The sequence below is a fragment of the Trachypithecus francoisi genome, unplaced genomic scaffold (genome assembly GCF_009764315.1).
Source record: "Trachypithecus francoisi isolate TF-2019V2 unplaced genomic scaffold, Tfra_2.0 Lachesis_group1, whole genome shotgun sequence".
NCBI lineage: Eukaryota > Metazoa > Chordata > Mammalia > Primates > Cercopithecidae > Trachypithecus > Trachypithecus francoisi.
The window spans coordinates 55,027,439-55,046,898 of record NW_022681454.1 but is presented as its reverse complement, the minus strand read 5'-3'; the positions used below and the strand labels follow the sequence as shown (position 1 = coordinate 55,046,898).

Genomic DNA, 19,460 nt, shown 5'->3' with positions numbered 1-19,460 from the left:
TTGTTTGACATCATGGGCTCTGACTAGATGCAGAAAGAAAGATATTAAGGGAGGTGAAGGGCTAGGGCTAACTCTTTGCCTCAAACAGCAGTGGCCACACATTGGAGAAAAGAAGGCCATATTTTGTCAGATCTAAGAAGGTGGAAAGTTGGGAAGAGATGATGGTTCTTATTTTTATTTAGGCTTGCACAGCAATGGCAGGCCATAGAATGTCTTAGGGTCAGTGGGACTTCCTCCTGGCAATGGCAGGAGGTGGACTGTTCGTCTTACTCTTTGTTGGTGGGGTTTTAATGTCTTTCTGTATTTTCAAGAGTATTGTGCTGGGGAGAAATTTTGTCAAGAGCTTTCAGCCATAATACACTATAAACTTCTTTATCATAAGTATTTTTATTTAAGGAATACTGGAAACCATAATTGAATGTATCTTTAGTAGTAGTCCTACCCCAAGTTGTAGTGGCATTAGTAAAACGTTTTAGTACTAAATCCCTGTTTACTGAGGGCACCATATTAGACCTAGGGTTGGCAAACTTTTTCCATAAAGAAGTAGATAATAAACATTTTTAACCTTGTGTGCCATACAGTTGGAACAACTACTCAACTATACCATCGTAGCACAAAACCAGCCATAGACAATATGTAAATGAATGGGCATGGTTATGTTCCAGTAAAGCTTTATTTACCAAAACAGGCAGTGGGCTGGATTTAGCGCACGGACCATTGTTTTTTGGCCCCCATATTAGACTCTGTGGTTAGGAGGGCCTGTATATGGCGGTCAGAATGATAGAATTCAGGTGTATGGTAGCAACAAAAGTGTACATCAAAAAGCCTTTCCCATCACTGCTCCACCTCCCTACTCAGCTTCTTCTTACTTCCTCTCCAGTCCTGGCTGTAATACACCAGTCCAGATGGATCTCAGCTCTCAATCGTGTAGTTCTCTTGTTTCCTGAAAATGTTCTCTTTAATGCTTTTCCTTCCTGCTCTTGTTAGTTTATATTTTTGAAGAAAGATTCTGTTTTGGTCAATACGACGTATAATTAGATGTTGCCAATAAGATTTGGAAAGCACAATTTGCCCTATACCAACCACCGTACAGGTAATACCTCCCTCCCTGCGTATACTCATGGGGACTCTGCTACAGTTCTTGAGTCTACTCCATGCCGGTTAAGATGGATTGATGCTAACTCTATGCCTATTCAAGATTTGTGATTTTGACATTTGTTTCCTGTTTGTCTGACATTGTGTAAGGCTTAGTTCATTTGTTTATTATAATAAAGTTGCTGAATAGTGTAACATCAGCTAACGTTTATTTTCTCACTGAAAGCTTATTAAACTGAAGAGGTCTGTCTGAAGTCAAGAAACGCTAAATGACTACAGTGCAAGTTCAATTTCCATGTATTCCATTAAACAATGGTCATAATACTTTGCATATAGAAAAATAAAGAAATAAAACAACCTAAAACAGAGAAAATAGTTGTCAATTTAATTCTAGTGGTTCAGGCATTTGAAATAAATCCCCGTTAGGTAGTGATACATGAATCCAACTCATCATATAAAATGGGGTTAAAGAATTGCTGAGGTATGATTGGAGTTTTCCACAAAAAATTACAGTTCTGTGACTCCACCCTTCCCAAGTAGACTGGCCCTTCTTGTCCTTGCAGCATGAATACCAGAGTAACAATGACAATAAAATTGCATTTTCTACTCCTCATAAGAGAAAGTGAAGACAACTGTTCTAGATTTATCTTCTATATAAGATCTACCACTTCTTAGTTATTGACAGTTGGTTCGTTCTTATCCTTTCCTCTGCCTTTCATTTGTCTCCTTTCCCGACATTGAAGAAGGCTGTAGTGATAAGTCAAAGTAAGAGGCTGATTCTTTGGCATTAATGAAAATTAAAGAAAGAAAATTCTTCTTAGGGCAGCAGAGACAAATAGTCTGATATTCTGGGAGTGTTGGTTGCGGTAGAGGTGAGAATGTAGGGACAGGGCAGTTGGGAAAGGCTTCTTTGGGTATTTAATCTGTCACCCACATTTCTCTGCACTGGCTTATTCCCAGATATCTCGAGATATGAGTGATTTTTTTTCATGTGAAAGATCCCTCCAATGCACATATAAATATGTGTCCATTCATGTAAATAAATGTACACATTTATATATATGCAAAATAATAGTAAAGTAGCTTATCAAAGGAAGGATACCTTTACTTCTGAGTTTCAGGATGACTCAGCAGGAGTATCAGTGTTCTTAAATGTTGGTATGGTTGGTACTCGGAAGTCCTGCTGTCAACCAGTTACCATTACCAAGTTAGCTGTGTGACCTTGGGCAAGTTACACACCTCTCTGGTCTTTACTATTCTCGTTTGTAAAGCAAGGATAAGAGCATCTACTCACAGGGTCATGTGAAATACTTAGAACAGTGCCTGGAAGACACCAAGAACCATTATTATTGTTATTTGTGCTTTTCTTTGTTTTGAAAATAAGACAGGACTTGAGGCATATGCAAACTTCTTAAGGGCACCCTGACCTTGGAAGTGTTCATTCTTATTAGAGCCCCAGGTGACTAAGAAATGTTAAATGAGAGGCAAGTGCTGTTATAGATGCTTGGGGCGCATGATTTAGTTGGCTATGAATGAAATTTTCCTGCTGTTGTGGATCTTATTAATATTACTTTGTGATGGATTGTTCCTGTTCTGGGTGTTAAGGATGAGACTGTAGTCCGAGTCCCTGGAAAATGTTGCCCGCAGTGCTCTGCACGATCCTGCTCTGCAGCTGGCCAAGTATATGAGGTAAGCTTTCATGCTCCCCATGTAGGTGTTTTGACAATCTGTTCTCACACATCTGCCCTCCACCCACTCCAGCCACCATAAGTCGCCACCCTCATGTCTGACTCTGCCAGGATTAGTAACTCAGTACATAAACAGCTTTTCTCTTCTCTTCATAGAAAACTTGTATGAAAAAATTATGTTGAAGGGGATTATAAATATAAAGGAATGTGCTGGCAAGCAGCACCTGGTTCATGAACCTTGGTGAACTTACTGTTCACACATCTTGAAGGGGATAAAAAGGGCTATTATTGGTTACCATCAGTTTACATTTAGCTTTGAGGCTCTGGGGATGTCTCTCTGCTTTGGCTGGATTTTATGCATTGATATCCAGAGACAGTCTCTTCACACCCCTGCCATCTTATACTGGGGAAAACCCAGGCAGGAGTGGTAGAAGAGAGAGGGAAGGGAGGCGCGAGGCTGTTGGTGGCAGAACCTGCAAACTCAAAAGTACTATTGGGTAGCCTGGATAACTTTGTGCCTAACACGTAGTAGGTATCAAATAAAGATGAGTTTAAAAAATTGAATGAATAGATGAATGAATGAGTGAATGTTCTGTCTTGGGAGTGCCTAACTGGTCCAGAAAAAGGTTACCTTACTCAAAAGCAAAGAACACATAAAAAATAAACTCAATTACTTCCCTTACTCACCAGCCACTCTAAAAAGGACTAAATAGAAATTAGGATCATAACTCTCAGTAGAAAATCTGAAAATAAGTATTAGGGGATGGGTGCCTCAAAAATTCTAGACAGGTCACTTGAAATCTGAATGAAAATAACTAATTGGGGAGGATTTTTATATGTACTAGATCTGTGCTGTGTGACACAGTGGCCACATATGTGGCTTGCATTATACTTTTATTGGACAGGATTGTTAGACTAAGTTGTTCTTTGAAGAGACAGGCTTTATATCTGTAATGGCATTTTCAACTGCAAGGAACAGAAATCCCACAGTAAAAGTGGCTGAAATGCTAATATTAATTATGTCATCTAACACAAAGTCTAGAGGTAGGGTGAGGCAGCTGCAGGTTTATCAATTCAGGTCTCAATGATGCCTTCAAGGATCTAAGCTCTTTTGATCTTTCCACCTGCCACCCTTAACATGTTGGCATTTGCCCTTCATCTTGTCCCCTCCCATCCCCAAGGAGACCTCCTCAGCCCCAGGTAGCTCATCCTCACACAACTATTACTAAAGGTTGGTAGAAGAGAGGGGGGATTTTGTTTCATGTGGGAGGAGAATTTTTACTTTGACCTCCCACCACTCTAGCAAATTTCCCCTGAGGTCCCCTCCGGTTGGACAGTGTCCATGCCCTAGCTGCAAGGGAAGCTGGCAAAGTGAGTATATGGCAGTGAGGGCTGGGCCTCCTGGAAAAGGCAAGAGCTAAAGAATGCCGTGGATGAGCCAGTCAACAAGGGCTTTCTACCCATCTCAGTGTCCCGAGTCTCTATGTGCCTGGCACAGAATGGGCCCTCAACACACCTGTAGAATGAATATAGGTGAATGAAAATTAATCTAAAGTCTCCTTTGGACATTTATTGACTGTCTTCATAGAAGCTATTCCTATCTAAATGTTATCATTTCTCAAGAGTACATTCAATGTAGCTCAGCTTACAAATGTAGTAAAAAGTGGGTATCTTATGTGTCAGTGCTTCTAATTGATGTATGGGACGTTTGATTTTCCACGTTCTTCTTTCCTGTCTTCATGCAGCATGGTGAGCAGTGGAGTGAAAATGCCTGCACCACGTGTATATGTGACCGGGGTGAGGTCAGATGTCACAAGCAGGCCTGCCTGCCCCTGAGATGCGGAAAGGTATTTGAGTGTGTGTACCTTACTTGTCTAAGCTCTATTCTGGATCATTTAAGGAATGCACTTCTTATTCCCAGGGGAATCAAAAGTTGTATAATGTTTGCAAAGTTACATAAAGATATGAGAGCTCTGCTTCCTAGGAAGAAGGGTTGAGGTGCAAGGGATCCTGCCCTTCGTGGATCGGGCCAGGGAAAGAGCTGTGTAGAGCTTTGGTATTTTGGGTCCTCCTGCCTCTGTTGGCTCAGGTGTTTCACTGTCTCCTGAGAACTGCCCCTCACTTTGCTCCCTGTGTCCTAGGGTCAGAGCAGGGCTCGGCGTCATGGGCAATGCTGTGAGGAATGTATGTCTCCTGCCGGGAGCTGTTCCTATGATGGGATTGTGCGGTACCAGGATGAAATGTGGAAGGGCTCGGCCTGTGAGTTCTGCATGTGTGATCGTGGCCAAGTGACCTGCCAGACTGGAGAGTGTGCCAAAGTGGAGTGTGCCCGGGTAAGAAGCAGGGGCGTTTCCATTAGGACCGTTGCAGCTCTTTCCATTGGGATAGTAAGGGGCCCTGCCTGTTCTTTACTTCTTGGCAGCAGCAGGGATGTCCACATTGACTTCTCACATTTCACAGGACCTTCTAGCATAAAGATTCCATGGTATAAAATGAATGTCACTGTTTGTTCAGACTAGCTCGGAACAGCCCCTGGAACTTTTAGCTCTCAGTGCATCTGGTCAAATTGGAAGCCCTGAGCCAGAGACATGAAAGGGAAGGATATGATATAGGACATTAGCCTATCAGACAGCGCAGCTGGATCTCATTGCTGATGGCGAGCCCAGTTTGTCCCGGCTGTGAAACAGGGTCCACAGGTGTGCTGGTGGCCGGGCTCTTGTTGTAGGCCTCACTGACAGCATTTAGCAGAATGAGAGGGGCCGCTTCCATGGATCAGGAAAAAATGTAACATGCTTTTTGTTTTTAAGAGAGAGCAAACGGGACCTTATAAACAATGAACTCCATTGGCCTCTGTTAACCTCTGCTGTCTGCAGAATTTCTAGAAGCTTCTAACAAAGCAGCCTCTGTTTGGACTATAGATATACTGTATATTGGAGGGAAATGACTTTTTTTTTTTTTCTCTTTGAACTTGATTTTGACCCATTACAAAACAAATTGCTTTTAAAGTTGTCTCCTTCTCCCTCACTGCTCCCTTCCGCCCCACCAGTTTCCCTCTGGGCCATGGACTTGAGTAGATGAGGGAAATTAGAAATATCTGGAGCCCTGGGTGTCTGTGAAGGCATTTTTCTTTCTAGTTCTTCTCCCCTACTTCTCAGCTCCTCTTAACCCTGAGCCTAGGGAGGGACAACCTTTCAGACACGGCTGTCATTGGCAGGGTTATTTTTCAGTTTGTCTCCTACTTGTAGGTCTTGACAGAGTTGAGACATATTTAGGTAAAGAGGGACTTGCTTTTTGCAGATTCATTTCCTCCCACATGCCTTTCCATTTCTTTTCTTCATGTTAGGGGAGTCAGGGTGGTTGGATGAAGATGAGAAGAAAACCTCATCAGGGCCCTTTTTTGTTGTCTCTCTCGGGCTGAGGCTGGACTTCCCTGCCTCGGCAGTCTGCCCCAAGGATTTCATTTCATTTTCTAAGGCCTTAGTTTATGTAACATCCTAGAATTTATGAAAAATGTGGGAGAGGAGATTCTGGTAGGGTGGGTCCTTTAACCGTCTAATTTCAGTGAGATCTGAACAAAGAGTCTCAGTCACAGAAAATTGTTTAGCCTGTATCCCCAGCATTTCTGTATTTCCATGTGCCTGCCTGCTGCTGTCAGCTGTGACACCTGGCTATGGTGGCATGAGCCAGGCATTCTTGGCTATTCTTAGAGAATGTGGGGATTAGCTGCCAAAGTGGAGAGCACTTCAGTATTCCTCAAGTCACCCCCATAACACTGTCTCATCCCTTTCTAGTTACTAGTCTTTTCTTTTATGAATTGAGGAGTTCTGATGCCTCGCCTATTTCTCCAGCTCTTTAACCAGCTAAATTGTTTTCTTCCATATTACTTCCATGTTTCCCAAGTTTTGTTTAAAGCCCTGAGTTCTAAACTAGACACTCTACCAGAAGTGAAATTTTAACCGACATTGAATCTGATGAAAAATATCTCTTGGTCTTCTTTATATGCCATGTTTCTGTTGACCTTGTTAAATGAAGCCCGGATGTACTAACGTCCTAACTCCTGCTTAGCTTGTATCACTGGTGATAAAAAGATGAATAAGGCACATTATGACCTTAAGAGTTTTCAGGCTTTTTAGGAAGTCAGATATGTAAGCAAAAATTATAGTGTGGCACCAATGAAAATATGAGTTAAATATATTAGGAGCTCCCGGAGGAAATGACTATGTCTGCCAAGGGGCACAGTGGAAGTGCCCTGTTGATATTTTTATCCAGTTCTACCCCACTTTCTGCCTGCCTTCTTCTCTAAAATATCAAGGTCATTTTGATTTCTGATCTTGGATACCAAGGGTGGATTAAGTGTGAGTGCAATGCACATCAAAAAGATACAGAGAAGTTAATTTTTAAAAGAAGAGGCAAAGGTGTGCAGCTTCACTGTTGTCTTCATTATCACATTGGTTATCAACAGCAGTGTTCTGAATATCTTTGAAATCAGCATACAGTTTTTGTTGTTAAAAAAGAAGAAAATGGCCTGGTCTTTGTCTTTGCTATATTCCACCAAATCTCTAAACATTGAAACATAAACAAATCAATGGTAGGCTAGCACAATATAATGATTTTCATATTTCTAGATTTGATGATGTCTTTGAACCTGAATTCAGGTGAAGAAGTCAAATTATCTTTTAAAGAAAAGGACCTAGCATTCACATCTGAAGCATAAAATGGAATGGGAAAAATGGAAGCTTGGAGCAAAATGCATAGGCGAGGGTAGGCACGTGGTAAATGTGAGCTGCCTTTCCCCGCTCCAGTGGAGGCAGATTCCCTCAAAAGAGTGTTTCCTTTTCCGATGAGCAGGTTAGGCCAGTCTTAATCATTGGTCTGGTGGCTGTAGGTATGATTAGGTGGGGAAAGGATAGATTTCTGTCTGGTCTATGCAACAGAACCCTCTTTAAAAGGAAAGAGTATGTTTGTTTCCGAAAGCAATTTTACTCAAAAGTCAAATGCTAATTGGAGTGAACTCCCCACTGCAGTGAACTGATGTGGTTTGGGGCATTCAGGCTGCTTCTATAAGTAGCAAATCTGTTTGAACCTTCCCACCTCACCAAAACCGAATCCTTGTGCCCCAGGAGCAGTGCTTACTGTTACTTACAGTGGTGTTTGAAGGTCGAGAACAACCTTCCTGTTGCATAGGCCTTTCTGTTTCTATCCTTTCCCTACCTAATCATAGCTACATCCACCAGTCCAAAGACTGAGATTGGACTAACTAACCTGCTCATCAGAAAAAGGAAGTACTCTTTTGAGGGAATTTACCTCCAGTGGAGCCCGGCAAAGCAGCTCACATTTATGGAGTGCCTACCCTCTTCTGTGTATTTTGCTACAAGCTTTAATTTCCCTCCCACAATTTTTTTCAGTACCTGCGCCCGCCCCACCACCACCCCAGCCAGTTTCTTTGCCTCATTTAGGTGATAGGGAGTCACTTTTCAGTTTTGTCTGTATGTATTTTAGTGGACACTCAAGAATCTCTCATGAGTTTTGTCTTTTACAGAAGTACGCATAGTCAGTCTTGTTTCAAAACATTGTTTTAAGTGACTTAGATTACATGGGTATCAACTCTTTTGTATGCTTTGAAAGCAAATTTCGGTGTTTCTGTGTTATGCCTTCACTACCAACTGATTGGTCACGTTTCTGCAAGACAATTTATATGTAAATACATCTGCTCTCTGTAGTACCCACTGCTCCCTACTGGCCTCTGATTGACATGAAATCTTGATGGACAGTAATCTATATAACTCCAAAATAATTATAATCATTTATGTATTTTTGTGTTTCTTTTAAATGTTTAGATTTTCTCTCAGTAAAATAACACATATTCATTCTAGAAAATTTTGAAGGCCCAAGAAAAGTAGAAAAGAGACGTAAAAATCCATCTATAATGCTACCAAAGACATCCAGTGCATCCAGAGACAACCAATGCTTTCATAATATTTGTCATTAGTACAGTGTTTTTAAACAAAATATCATTATGATTATTCTGTTTATGCAAATTTATATTATTCATTTTTCATTTAACATGGTTTCTACACTTTTAAATATAATACAGGCCCCAAATTAAATATTAAATATTTAGAGAAACATTACCATACTTTAGAAAGTAGATGTATCTTTCGAAAGTGAAAAGTGCTTTAAAGAATACTCTTTAGACTACAGATATTATGTGTTAGTGTAGAATACTAACATATAGATCAGATGTTAGTGTATACACATGAAAAATTGGAAACAGAGATTGTGTTTTTAACATCAGATTTCCTGGGAGATGGGACTTCAGTGGAATTACACTTTCTAAATTATAGAATTGCAAATTATTTACATTTTTACAGCAAACATTTATTTTGTAAAAAAAATAAAAATTTTTAAATTATCGATACTGGGAAATGAAAATAATAAGACGTGGAAAGTTAAATAGCCGCAAATATGGCAGGGTAGATAAATTAAGATTATTCCTCTTATAATTTTAAGAATAGTTTTGATATGAGTTGACTAGCAGTAAGAGTTTCAGAATATTGAGTAAAGTTTAGTTTTCTACTGCTTAATTTATGCCCAAGACTACATCTGTGCATAAAGGGATGCATCTGATTTTGTATTCAGGGAAAAGTGGTGGTTTGATTTGAGCACTGTTAATGAAACTAAAGTCACAAATTGTATGTTTAAGGTACTGTGATCCTTTTCTGAAACTCATAACTTTCCTAGACTATAACATTAACCTTGGTCATCCTTCTTATTCATGTGAGCTCCTGGTCACGGGTAGAAAATTATGGAGGGATCAGAGCATTAGTATTCACCATAACAGGAAAGAAAAAGCACAGGGAGGAGTGTGCTGTGTGGACTAGACTCCCCATAGGAAGACAGCACACAGGGAGATGAAACAGGGAGAGGGCCAGAGCCAACTGTGTGCCAGGGTTTCTCATTCCAGTCAGGGAACCCAACTGCTTCTCAATTTAGCCTTGCTACCTGGAGATGTTAATTTGATATGTGCCACTGCAACCCTTATTTCTACAGGGTGAAGAATTAATTCACTTAGATGGAAAATGTTGTCCTGAATGCATTTCGAGGAATGGTTATTGTGTTTTTGAAGGAAACGGAAAATTCGTGAGTATCAGGCTAATAACCAAAGATGATTTAAAATTAGTTCAAAATTAATCTAATGAGGGGACATTACCTTCTCGTTTCTTTTACCCATTCCTTTGTTCAGCAAATGTTATTGTGCACCTACTATGCACCAGGCTCTGGAGACATAGAAGGGAATACAACAGGCAGAGTTCCTGCTCTCTTGGTGGGGCATACTTTGTAGTATAGGGACACAGAAAACACACACACACACACCTCACACATACTACACGTCAGGTGCTGAGGAGCACTACGTAGAAGAATAAAGCAGTGCAAGTGGGCCAGACAGTAGCTGCGCAGGACGGTGGGATGTAGGGGGTGTGGTCCTTTACATAAAATGGTGAGGAGGTTTCTCTTACAGAAAAGTTTGAGCAGAGCCTGAAGGGAGGGAGCCGGGTAGATGTCTAGGAGGAAACATACCAGGAATAGGGATCAGGAAATGCAAAGGCACTGAGATTTTACAAGTGTGTTTGGCATGTTCAAGAATTTGGAGTCTGGTGGGAACTTAGTGAATGAGGGAGAAAGGCATTGGCCGTGAGGTCTAGTAAGTAGCCCGGAGGCCACAGTTCTTTACCCTGAGACAGATGGGAACTGTTGGGGAGTTTTGAGCAGAAGAGTGCTGGGCTCTCACTTAACTCATGAAAGGACCACTTTGGCTGCTGCGTGGGTGAGTGACAGAAGGAAATGAAACTGGAGGTAGGCGATCTGGTTAGTGGGGTTTTGTAATGGTCCAGGCAAAGGGCAATGGTGGCTTGGCCTAGGCAAGAAGTGGTACCTTTGGTAAAAAGTGACCAGGCTCTAGATTTATTTTGCAGGTAGCAGTGACAAGATTTTGGTTGATTACACATGGGGTAAAACTCTATTTACTAAGGTTTTATTTTGCCCTCTGTCTGCACTTTTCTATTACCCAAAGGAAATATATTTATCTTAATCTTTTCAAATTTTCTGAATTTATGTAGCCCATATTTTTCATGTTGGGTATTGGAATGTTGATAAATTCATTATGTTTTTTAAAATATGCCAGCTGGTCATAAAAACAACTGCTTCTTTGACCGGTCAGAATAGGATTACAGTAGTACCCACTTATCACAGAATATGTGCCAAGGTCCCCAGTGGATGCTTGAAACTGTCAGTAGTACTGATCCTGACTGGCGTCAATTGAAACACATTTCTGTTCATGTTTTCCACTGACACAGTTAATGCCTTTTCCATCTTAACTAACCACTTATCACATACTATGGCCGTAACTTTTGCAGTTTGAGCTGCAACAGCAAAACTAGCACAAATTTGTTTTTACCTCTTCACAATTTCATAGATAGATTTATTCTTACTTTAGACCTTAGCAACCTCAGCATAAATTTTTTTCTTTCCTTATTAAGTCAAGAACTTTCATCTCTTCACTTAAAGGAAGCACTTTGCAGCTTCTCTCTGGCATATCCAAGTTGCCAGCATCACTACTCTTGGACTTTGGGGCATTATTAAGTAAAATAAGAGTTACTTGAATGTAAGCACTGTGATACTGAGATAGTGGCTGTGATAACCAAGATGGCTTCTGAGTAACGGGCGGTGGCATCTGCAGCGTGGATATGCTGGACAAAGGAAGGACTCAGGTCCCAGGCAAGATGGAGCCAGACAACTTGAGATTTTCATCGTACTACTTAGAATGACATGCAATTCAAATCTGATGAATTATATATTTCTTGAATTTTCCATTTAGTATTTTCCCACCATAGTTGACCGGAGTTAACTGAAACTGCAGGAAGTGAAACCATGAATAAGGGGGAACTACTGTCTACAAATTAGGAAGAAAGACTTTGACTGGTGAACTGATTCCTCCACACTTTTTTTTCTTTTCTTTTTTTTTGATTTGGGTAAATTACATCCATCAACCTTCCAGTGTTTCTGTACATTCTGGGGAGGCAGTATTGTATAGTGTTAACAGCGCAGGCTGTAGGTTCAAATCTCTACTTTGCTGTGTACTGTGATCTTTGGCAAATTACTGAATCCTCAGTGGAAACTAGAGATAACAATAGTACTTACCTCATGGGGCTGTAGAGATGTTGTGTGTGAAGCACTTAGAACAGTGCTGTCTTGGCACGATTTTTAAAAAGCTGAAAACATTGGCGTATTATTATTTTGCTGTTGGCATTGTTTCCTAGTGATAGATCACACTTTAGTCATTCTCATTTCTTAAGAATTTAGGAGGTTTTAAAGCCTCCCTACAAATGTTGAATTTATATTTTCTCAATCATAGTATCCATTTTCCTACTCATTTTTGGAGATAAATTAAACTCAGTGAAAGTAAAGAAAACTAAGTTATTTTAAATAAGTACAAATCTCCATCATGCTCTGGCACCATGCAAAATTCAAGAATTGGCCCTTGCAAGTTCAGGTTCCTTGACCATAAAGTCCTTAGTATTGAGGGGAATTGAAACCAAGTACTCAGGCACAAAGTGAGAATTCAGAAGTATTTCCTAGGCATGTTGTTTTCATCTCAGATTAGTATGCTTTTCTTGTTTTTGATAAGATAGATTTCATCTCTATTCATAACCAATAAATAAAGTTGCATGTTACTTGGGAAAAATGGATAACTCCTAATGAAAAAATAAATAGATCAGCCTAATGGTGTTTTTAGTGGCATAATAAAGGCATTTCTCTTTGTTCCTAGATGTCCTCAAATGCTAGTGAAGTTAAACGTATTCCAGTAAGTATAGCTTTTTAACTTGTACATAGATCATTATAAAATTGTTTTATGTAATGATCTGCATGAAATATCATGGGGAAAACCTAGTACCTTAGTATTTTTAACAGTCACATTTGATGGCACTATGACCAGAAATTAAGGGTCTTAATGATAATTCAGACTTTGATGCATTGAACTTTTGCTCTTTTCTTTAGCCAATTGTTTTATGCAGTTGATAATGAATGCTTCTTTAACCACAAGCTCCTACATAGATTCTTTCCCTTGCTTGTGATATTTTTCTCTCCCTGATTTTTTTCTGGCCTAGAAAACTCAGTTTAACCATCAGTAGAGTTTTATGTCCTTCAAAGTGCTGAAGAAAGAGCTTCTTGGGTTTGCAAGCATTCATTCCCCAAACAATCCCGAATTTGTTCTCTCCAGATTATCTACAGGACAGTGTTATATGGTTTCTTTTAAAGGGAGAATGCAAGCGTTTAACACAGCAATCTTACAATAAGGGGTCTGATCTCGAGGATGAGTCTGCTTTCAAATGGAAGAAAAGCACTTCTGCCTTCTCAAGATAGTATTGCTCAGTTTTGTAACTTTTAATGTTCATTTTGCTAAATACCGTCACATTGTTTGATATGTTCAATGTCTGCTGACTTAATAAGCATTTTATAAAATTGTTAGTTTAAAATCTGCTCTCCTGTTTTCTCCTGTTTCACCTCCCTCATCACCCCCATACCTTCTGGTAAGAACCTCTGTCTCTTTCCTGTAAGCAAAAATGAATTGTTCTTCACAATTCAATTTGGAATCTCTGCCGACTACTAATGTTTATTTTTGTAATTTGCTTGGATGAAAAGAGTATTTTACTGTGTGAAAGCTTAGGGCACATCTACAGCCCATTAAAAGTAGGCCTGCAAAAGTTTTAATTTTTAGAATATAATGACTCAATTGTTAACTCTTACTGTGGTAACCATAAGGAAATTCAGGTTTTTAACTAAGTGTCCCACTGTTATTTTAGAGATTGTATTTAACTCAGCTGCTAATCACTAGGTATGTGGTAATCTCCTTTGATGATTTTGGTGAAAGAGGTTGAGAAACAAGTTTTAAATGCCTTTTACATATTCTGTTAGTCCTAGAATACTTTCACAGCTTGTCTCTGAGTGTGCCTAAAATATTTCGGCTGGTTCTCTACATTGAAATAAACCCATTATGAACAAAGAAAGATAAATTCTGTCTTTTTAAATTCAGGACTCTTTTGCTATTGTTCTATTTCAGAGTTAGATTTGGCAGAGTACTGATTAGCTGCCTTCACTTTGTCCTTATGGAAATTGTAAGTTCTTCAGCAGCAAACTCTCTTCTGAATTACTGTACCCTGATAACAATGCTGTTCTTCACTTTTTTACGTAGGAGGGAGAGAAGTGGGAAGATGGCCCTTGCAAGGTGTGTGAGTGCCGAGGGGCTCAGGTAACTTGCTATAAGCCCTCTTGCCCACCATGTCCAGTGGGCACACTGGCCTTAGAGGTGAAGGGACGGTGCTGTCCAGACTGCACATCAGGTGGGTCCATGTCTCCTCTGTTTCTACTGAGATAGTTTTACTGCCAAAAGGCTCAGAGATCTGCTTCCCTAACCCCTTGCTTCTTTTTTTTTTTAGTTAACCAATGGGTTTGTGTATTTCTCCATAATTTTTCTAACAAATGATGCTAATTAATCTTTGTCCATGTAATTGCCAAACTCGACAGATTATGAGCATGTGACCTTGGGCAAGTCATTGACCCTCTTTAAACCTCAATTTCTTGCTGATAAAATATGCCTTATGTATCTTGCAAAATTATTGTGAAAATCAAACAACATGTTTGAAGACTTGTAGAGGTAAATCTGTCTTCTGTTGTTCAAAATATAAGAATAATTTCTCAAAGTTTATTATGGGTGTTCTTTGTTCTTAAGGTGAGCTATTAAACAGATGGTTTCTTTTGGAGTTGTCAAATGGGTTTTTAAAGTTTACAGACTCATTAATTTTTTCCAAAAGATAATTTCATCTACTTGTTCTGCAATTCTGCTTTCAAATCACCTGGGGTTGAATTAGTTCCAGTTAATAATTGTTGGCAGGCACTGGAGTTGCTCTGGTTGAGTAGTAATTTGCCTATAAGCTTAGTCTCTTTCAGAGAAGTGGCATTTTCTTCCATTCATATTTCATAATTAATTGTTTTCATTCACAGGCCATAATTTTCATATTGGCAGTTGCTCTTGTTGCACTCAACTTATTTTGGCTAATCGCAGTGTTTTTCTGAAGAGTTTATCAAGGAAAAAGCAAAGCAACTTTATGGCTTAATTATGTTACCTTCACCAAAGGGCTCTCTGGGCTTTCCGAAACAAACATTTAGCATATTATTATGCACTATATATACCGAAAATCAGGTCCTTGGCAACTTCAAAACCTGAAAAAAGAAGTCCCTTGCTGATAATTACCACTAAATTCAGTGATAAACCTAATTACTGAAAATGAGATTCGAAATTTTGGAGAAAAAGAAGAAAATGAGCTGCATTTTTCTTAGATAAAAATAACTATTTTTAAACATTGTAGGTTTTATGTCTGAAGTGTTTGTACATGTCGAAGCTTAAGAAGAACATCGGAGGTATCACAAATTATTGAATCTGTTTAAATCATACATTATGGAAGTAGTCATTCCTGTTTCTTGAAGTATTCCAGCAGGTAGAGGCTGTTCTTCTAGTATCTTCATGTTGGGACTATGGGAGACAGTGATGAATTTCAGACAAGGAAAACTTCCTTGCAATCTCACATTGAAATGCATTTTTTCTTTTTTTTGGCTATTTAGGAGGCTTTTTCACATCTAAGTCCCACAGTTTTCTGTTTTTCATGTTCTATGTAATGCTGCATACCTTGTAGATTCTTTTCTGAAGGATGTAAGAGAAATAATAGATGGAGTTCACTGAGTTCTCCCCTTCTTTGTGCTTGATTTCAGTTCATTGCCATCCAGATTGTTTGATATGCTCTCACTCTCCAGACCACTGTGACCTCTGCCAAGATCCTACCAAGTTACTGCAGAATGGACGGTGTGTGCACAGCTGTGGGCTGGGTTTTTACCAAGCTGGCAGTCTCTGTTTAGGTATGGCTCTAAGTGGACAGCCCAGAGGTGGTGGTGTGTGGGAGGCAGACTCATCAAAGATTGTGATTCTTAAACTGAGGCTCAATATTGTCAAGGAGGGGGTCATGCATGGAGCATGTTTTTGAGATGCACAATGTCTAAAAACCTCTAGAAGGTAGTAATGTCATCTATAGGTTACTTGCCCTCTCTACCTGCAGGTCTCTTTTTCTGCCATTTTATAGGTATTTTGGTGCTTATTGGAAGACAGGTGATGTAGAGGTTGTTAGGTAGTCATAGTTGAATTTTTTTTATTTTTGAAGACTTTCAAGGATAGTAATATCATCAGGATAGCTGGGCTCATTTCTTAAAGTACTCAATTAATCCAGGATAGAAACCTAGAATTGACATAGACCTTCAAGATCATTTACTACAGCTTTCTAATTTTGCAAATGGGGAACTTGTGGGTCAGAGAAATTAACCAACTTGCTCAATATCAGATAGTTAGTAATAGAGCTTATCTCTTATGGGCTACCAGAGGATCCAAAATGGATTTATGTGCATTTCTGGATGCTACTTTTGAGAAGGAGACCTTACTTGGGAGACTTGACTTGGTTGATGTCAGATCTTAGTTACTATTCCCTTATTTCTGACTTGTGACGTTAATTACCCATTTAAGAGTGTGTAATTAGCCAGGTGTGGTGGCGCATGCCTGTAGTCCCAGCTACTTGGGAGGCTGAGGCAGGAGAATCTCTTGAACCCGGGAGGTGGAGGTTGCAGTGAGCCAAGATTGCACCATTGCACTCTAGCCTAGGCAACAGAGTGAGACTCCGTCTCAAAAGAAAAGAAAAAAAAAAGTGTGTAGGTTCATACCTGACTGTAAATATTTAACCTCACTCTGTTTCCATATTCTTTATTATTATTATTATTATTATTTGAGATGGAGTCTCACTCTGTCACCCAGGCTGGAGTGCAGTGGCATGATCTCAGCTTACGGCAACCTCCACCTCCCAGGTTCAAGTGATTCTCCCTGCCTCAGCCTCCTGAGTAGCTGGGATTACAGGCATCTGCCACCATGCCCAGCTAATTTTTGTATTTTTAGTATAGACAGGATTTCGCCATGTTGGCCAGGCTGGTCTCAAACTCCTGGACTCAAGTGATCCACCCATCTGTGTCTCCCAAAGTGCTGGGATTACAGGTGTGAGCCACTGCACCTGGTATCTTCCACTTTCTTATCTATAAAGTGAGGGTAATTCCAGTACCTTCCTCAGAGAGTGGTTATAAGGACTAGGTGTTTTAATACATGTTAAGTGCCTAGACTGATGTCTAGGATACAGCCAAGAATTAACAAGAGTTAGCTGCTTTTATTATTTTTGTAATTATTCACTCCTCCATACTTTCTTTCCTAATTCATATAATCTTCAACCTTTTTGAAAGTTACTTATATCTCTTTCATACAGTATTGGTGGAAAGGGGGCAAGAGATCTTGTTAAAAGGTTGAGTGACAAAGATATCGGGGGCTACTGGATAAGAGGAAAAGAACACAGGCTCCTGAGCCAAACTGCCTGGTTTCAAATGCCAGCATGTGACCATGGGCAAGTTGTTTAATCTCCCTGAGTCTGTTCCTACTCTGTAAAGTTGGAATTAATAATATCTACCTCCTAGGGTTGTTGTGAGAATTAAATGAATTCATATATGTAAAGCACTCAAATAGTGGCTGACATGTGTGCTATACAGATGATGTCTGTTAAAATTATTTGTCTGCATTTTCTGTTTGGGACCTGAAGTCTCAAGATTGGGCTGTGTAAGCACTGGCATGGAGGTGGTGTCTTTCAGCTAATCAAATGATCCCTTTCTCTTTCTTCAACATTATCTGGAATCAGCCTGCCAGCCCCAGTGCTCCACGTGTACCAGTGGGCTGGAGTGCTCATCCTGCCAGCCTCCCCTGCTGATGCGACACGGGCAGTGTGTGTCTACCTGTGGAGACGGCTTCTACCAAGATCACCATTCCTGTGCAGGTAATCTCTGGCTGGGCCACAGCAGGGCCAGCTACCAAGACAGCTCCCCAACCCTGACCCCACCAAGTGATCTGGGGCCACCAGGAGCTGTAAGCACTTTTTCCAATAAGAGAAGAAACTCTGAACAAGAAGAACTTCTGCTGGGATGAGGAGAACAGTGTATTAGAGAAATGACACATGTTGAGATGTTGTTTTAATAATCTTATTAGGTTATTAGATTCTTATCAATATGATTTAGTGGACTTATATGCCTACTTTTATTTTATATTTTTAACTGAGATCTAGTTGAAATTCTTAATATCATAATAGTCTCTTGAGGTAAGAGTAGTCATAATATAACTTAATTGGTTTGTTTATACTTGGCCATTTTTTCAATAGAGATTATAATTATAAGTTTAAAGAGCAAATGTATAAATAATTTTTTAAATGCAGAAATGGAAGATGGGGGTTGTATTAGTCTGTTTTCACATTGCCATGTAGAACTACCTGAGACTGGATAATTTGTGAAGAAAAGAGGGTTCATTGACTCACAGTTCTGCATGACTGGAGAGGCCTCCGGAAACTTACAATCATAGCAGAAGGCAAAGGGGAAGCAAGACACGTCTTACACGGTGTCAGGAGAGAGAGAGAATGAAGGGGGGAGTGCCACTTTTAAACCATCAGATCTCATGAGAACTCACTCATTATCACGAGAACAGCATGGGGGAAACTGCCCCCATGATCCCATCACCTCCCACCAGGTCCCTCCCTCAACACGTGGGGATTACAATTTGACATAAGATTTGAGTCAGGACACAGAGCCAAACCATATCAGGGTTAATGGTGAAAACAAAGACAACAGGCAGAGATATGAGTTTGTCTTCAGGAGAACAGATAATTAGATGTGCCCAGAAACTAAGGCAGGGTGTGTGCTGGCAGGGAAATCTGAAAAGGGAGATGGACCAGGGGAAGGTCTTGGATATCATGCAAGGGAGATGTGATAGCTACTGTCTGCAGCTAAACATAAGGGTGGATCAGTGATGAGAATCAGAAGGTGGGCCAATTTGAGGGGCAGCTGATATACTCCTCTCTTTCACACCCTTGGTTAGATTTTCAGGAAAATCATTTGCAGGTAAATGATTGAGGTTAAAAAGGCTAAGTTCATGGTATTAATCAGATGTGCAGGCTAAATGAGCACTTGGGCCATGTGCAGGTCCTATGTGGAGGAGGCTGATGGTCCTCTCCATTCCAGTTCATGGTCAGAAGCAGAACTCATGGGGTTGTGGAAACCATGTTGAAAGGAAACACTAATACTGTTTATGCCACAGTGATATGAGTGTAGCAGGGCCTCTTTTGTGATCAGTCATGTTATAGAGTATGGAAGGCAGAATAGCTTCTGAGTTTGACTTGAAGGCTCTTTGACGTCTATAAGAATATCTCCTACATGTCTATATCCTCAGCATGAAGGGCTACACAGAGTTCTCAGCATTGTTAAACAAGTGTATGATGAATGAATGAATGAGAATACTACCACTTGGTGGTCCTTCAAAGACCAATGTTTCAATAGAAGTCTCAGCCATAAAAGAGAAAAGAACCCTTAGTGTTTATAGCTTATCATGTTCTGTTTACCTGTAACTTTACACAGGTTAAAAGTGGGCACATGCAGATACCTTTATAAGTGTCTATTGGTTGGGCAATTTAGGTAAACTGCTGAAATTTTAATTTGATGAAATTA

General features: G+C 40.0%; 1 protein-coding gene across 1 annotated transcript in view; it reads left to right on the top strand.

Annotated features, from left to right (window-relative positions):
• FRAS1 (Fraser extracellular matrix complex subunit 1) overlaps positions 1-19,460 on the top strand; it is a 478,911-nt gene that overhangs the window by 187,310 nt on the left and 272,141 nt on the right. Inside the window, exons 7-14 of the mRNA XM_033214331.1 lie at positions 2,701-2,784; positions 4,529-4,630; positions 4,925-5,116; positions 9,834-9,923; positions 12,610-12,645; positions 14,035-14,182; positions 15,609-15,752; positions 17,612-17,746. Of these exons, the coding sequence (XP_033070222.1) occupies positions 2,701-2,784; positions 4,529-4,630; positions 4,925-5,116; positions 9,834-9,923; positions 12,610-12,645; positions 14,035-14,182; positions 15,609-15,752; positions 17,612-17,746 (931 nt within the window). The remainder of the gene's footprint in view (positions 1-2,700; positions 2,785-4,528; positions 4,631-4,924; positions 5,117-9,833; positions 9,924-12,609; positions 12,646-14,034; positions 14,183-15,608; positions 15,753-17,611; positions 17,747-19,460) is intronic.